This window comes from Aptenodytes forsteri, unplaced genomic scaffold (assembly GCF_000699145.1).
Source record: "Aptenodytes forsteri isolate BGI_AS27 unplaced genomic scaffold, ASM69914v1 Scaffold10, whole genome shotgun sequence".
Classification (NCBI taxonomy): domain Eukaryota; kingdom Metazoa; phylum Chordata; class Aves; order Sphenisciformes; family Spheniscidae; genus Aptenodytes; species Aptenodytes forsteri.
In genome coordinates this window covers 5,485-9,243 of record NW_008794117.1, presented here as the reverse complement: position 1 = coordinate 9,243, position 3,759 = coordinate 5,485, and the positions used below count along the sequence as shown (strand labels likewise).

The window sequence follows — 3,759 nt, the reverse complement described above, 5'->3', positions numbered from 1 at the left end:
CCTGATGTGGTGCAGGTGGTTCTGGGTGCACTGGCCTGTTTCATACTACTCTGCCTGATGAGCTTGCCTATTGCTGCTAGCATAATGGTTACGAGAGTCTCTTGTAGGGTTCTCATGCTGTCTGATTTCTGGGTATGTATTTGTAGGGAACGCAAGCCTTGAGTCACAGAAATATTTGAAAGGTAGTGTTCATGATTTTCGGGTATGATGAATACCTTAAATTCTGTTCCTGTGCAGGGGCTTTTTTTGTTGCATCAATAGAGCTTCTAAAAGCATTGTAATTGTAGTCTCTATAACTACAGTCAGGTCAGTACAGTGTAGTAAACATTCTGATAACAAATTCCTATGCTGCTCATTTGTATCTGGAGACTTCTTTGACGCTTGGGTCTCCGGTGTGCAGAGTAAAGGCAATGATGTGAAGTGGTGGTGCTGGAAAAGTTTAGTTTTTGTTTTCCATGGCTTCCTGAGAGGAGACCGGCACCAACAATGTGTGTAACAGCTGTGCGGAATCACAGGCATCAGTTAAGAGGTGGAGGGGAGATAGTGCTCTAAAAAGATACTTGGAAACTACTAATGAGAAAGGCTTGCCATTGCTATTCCAGAATTCTAAAGTAAGGCCTCAGTTTCTCTTAAACTAAAGCAAAGAGAGGAGGAAAGGAAGGTCTTGGGAAAGAAGCCTGAAATCAGATACCAAAGTGCATCTTTCTTTAAAGTTTTCCACTCTTGTTTACCATGCTCGCTCCCTCGCCATTCTGTGGTTATATTGTCTTCTCATAACGAATTACAACATGAAGCATTATTCAGAGAGTTGTTTAGAACTAGGACAGTTGTTTAAGGCCCTATTTAAACAGCTATCTATTATATCAAACAATTGCATCCTAATATGGGGGTAGGTTTATTTTTACAAATGCATTGATGCAAAAATTTTAATGTAAGTTCTGTCACTGAAAACGTGTCTGCCTCAGGTGCAGTATGGCGCTTATGTGAACGTAGGTGGTCTTGGCTCTGTTATCAAGCTGATGTTTGCCGGCCTTTTATTTCTTCTTCTTGTGAAGTTTAGCTTTGGAAGAAAACTTCTGACAAAAGTAAGTGTTCAAAACACAAAAGAATTAAGTGTTTGGAGATTTTTTTTTCCCCTCCTCTAGTTCACTGTTGGTCTCTTTTTTTGTCTTCTCCCCACCCCCCGCTTATTCTGTAGTACCCGGAATTTTTCTCTGCTGGACGCTTCACAAAGAAAGGACCAACCCAGAAGCAGGTAACTGACTGTTTTCCATCACAATTATTGACTAAATTTGTTACGGTAATGGTGGACTAGTAATCTAGAGTCAACTGCTTAGTCTCAGAGAAATAGTTTCTAAATGCACATTGTGTGTGCCTGTTCACATAGCTTTGAATATTTAAATACTCATGCCTTCTGCTATTAGACATCAAAGTATGGGGAACTCACATGAGAAAAAATGGATCACGTTGCTGGGTCTGATGTATTTACATGGATGGCTCACAGCACTCCGTCTGTCAAAGGTGATGACAGAGGGAGACTGAGTAGCAAAAACCCAGGACTGAAAGCATGGAGAGAATAAATGGACTTTAGAACAATAACAGTTCCAACAAAGTGGAAGTGATCAAAAAATTTAGATGAGATTGTACCTTTTGAGCAGTAACTCAAAATAACTACTCTCATGTTTAGATGGATCATAGTATCTGGCATAACAGATACTTACACTTACTACTTGTGCTTGCCTGATGTGAGTGAGTTACTGTTTTGGTGACCATGCTTGTCTTGTCCACTACAGATGGATGGAACCTCTTTTACAATGACTTTTTTTGGCGAGGGTTACAGTGAGGGGCAAGATCCCCAGAATGGCAAACCAAACGTAAAGATCTGCACTGAAGTGAAAGGACCAGGTGTGTATGTTAGTAGCAGCTAACTGCTTTTGCCTTGCGTTGCCTACTCTAAAATAGGTTTATGGTTCCACTGCTGCTATTTTCACGCTTGAGGAGCACCAGCAACATGGACAAAGTCAACAGCCTTTACAGAGTCTTACCTTGGATGCTAGCATTCCTTATGACCTGTTTTTTGACCTAGCCAATTCACTTGCATTCTTGTCATTCTCTTTCCTTCTGACTTTCCCCATTCCAATTTTCCTTTTTGCAGAGTAGAGCAGTGAAAGGGAGAGTGCTTTAAGGATAGCTTTCAGTTGTTACAGCCTGGACTTCCTACTTGTTTATTTCCAGTTCCCTGTGAGTGAACTTAAACAGATCTGGCACGGTATCACTTCTGGCTAGAACATAGCTGTGTTCAGATCATTCCTTTGGGGGGAGATGACACCTGAAGTAAAGTTTGGAGACAGCAAGAATGTATATTCAGAAAGGACTTAATGAAGCATAGCTTCTTTAAATAACTAGAGATGTAGCTGAAGGCAACAGTCTCGCAGCAAAAGTCTGAATTTAAGCACAGGATGGGGAAAGCTCTTGCTGTAATGGAGAGCCCTCTGTCACTGTGAGGTGACCGCTCGTGGTTGTTGTGTGGTTATAGGCCTGTATTTGAAGCAGCATTTGTCCAGATGAGATCTTAAGGACTTCACCAGCTACTTGGGATGATTACCAGGTAAAGAAGCTGTTCTTAGATGAGGAAGGCTGTTTTATTGCCCTAGAGACTATTCTTCAGCATGCTCTAGGTAAGAGCAAGACTACATTCTACATTTCAACACACTGTATGTTGTTTGTTTGTTTTTTGTCAGAGCCTGGCTATGTTGCTACACCAATTGCGATGGTTCAAGCAGCTGTCTCTCTTCTGGAAGATGCAGCTTCTCTGCCTAAACGGTAAGTACTTTCCCATGCAGAACAGCTTGATTTCCCTTAAGGCTACCGTGTGCATATGTTTCTCTTTGAAAATACAGATCTCATAACCCTGTAGATTTCTGTGTTACCTCTCCCAAATGGCTGTGCAAGGGAGATGCTTCACCACAACCTGATTTAAAGCCACTTCCTCTTCATCTGCCTTTCAATTTGAAAGGATGTAGTCATAGGTTTTTAGTAACGCTTTTGCAGCATCTATTGCAGCAGTGTCTATATTTTCAGTTAATGGAATGGTTTCTGTTTCTGCTGGATGCAGGAGTGAACCTATGAATATAACCAGCTTGCCAAATTCCTCGTGTGCTCTCCTGTGGGGGAGAAAGTGGCTTTTTCTTTCTTAGGCAGGGAAACACGTCTTTGACTTCAAGAAAAGGTGTCACTCAATCACTGTACCACTGATGTTTTTCTCTTTTGATTTTTATTAACAGGGGTGGTGTATATTCTCCGGGAGCTGCCTTCTTTAAAACAAAATTGATTGATCGCCTCAACAAGTGTGGCGTTGAGTTCTCTGTTATTAGCAAGCCTGAAGTCTGAAGTCAAAATGTAACTGTATGAACTAACACCTTTCCTGGGACTAACTCCAATAAAACTCATTTGGCAGTAAAAGCCTAATCATAAAATAGTTTCACTGCGCTATTGTTTACAGCAGAAACAGAAGAAAAATCGAGTTAAAAATCATACCACTGTTTGCTGTAGTGAGCAAACCCATAAAGGGTACTGAGTTTTAATTCACAAGCGTATTACATCACTGACTTATTGGGTGTTATTTCTAGAATTTTGTTTAATCTCTTTCATCTAAGTTTTAAGTTACTACTTAATGGAACCATTATAGCATCTTGTCGTGGTTTAACCTCAGCCAGCAACTGAGCCCTATGCAGCTGCTCGTGCGCTCTTCCCCCCTCA

The 3,759-nt window shown here is 41.1% G+C and overlaps 1 protein-coding gene across 1 annotated transcript in view; it reads left to right on the top strand.

Moving 5' to 3' along the window:
* The window catches only part of SCCPDH (saccharopine dehydrogenase (putative)), a 12,029-nt gene extending 8,568 nt beyond the window's left edge, over window positions 1-3,461 (top strand). Inside the window, exons 3-7 of the mRNA XM_019471192.1 lie at window positions 937-1,085; window positions 1,199-1,255; window positions 1,794-1,905; window positions 2,742-2,823; window positions 3,285-3,461. Of these exons, the coding sequence (XP_019326737.1) occupies window positions 937-1,085; window positions 1,199-1,255; window positions 1,794-1,905; window positions 2,742-2,823; window positions 3,285-3,390 (506 nt within the window). The 3' untranslated portion in view covers window positions 3,391-3,461. The remainder of the gene's footprint in view (window positions 1-936; window positions 1,086-1,198; window positions 1,256-1,793; window positions 1,906-2,741; window positions 2,824-3,284) is intronic.
* Window positions 3,462-3,759: the final 298 nt, after the last annotated feature.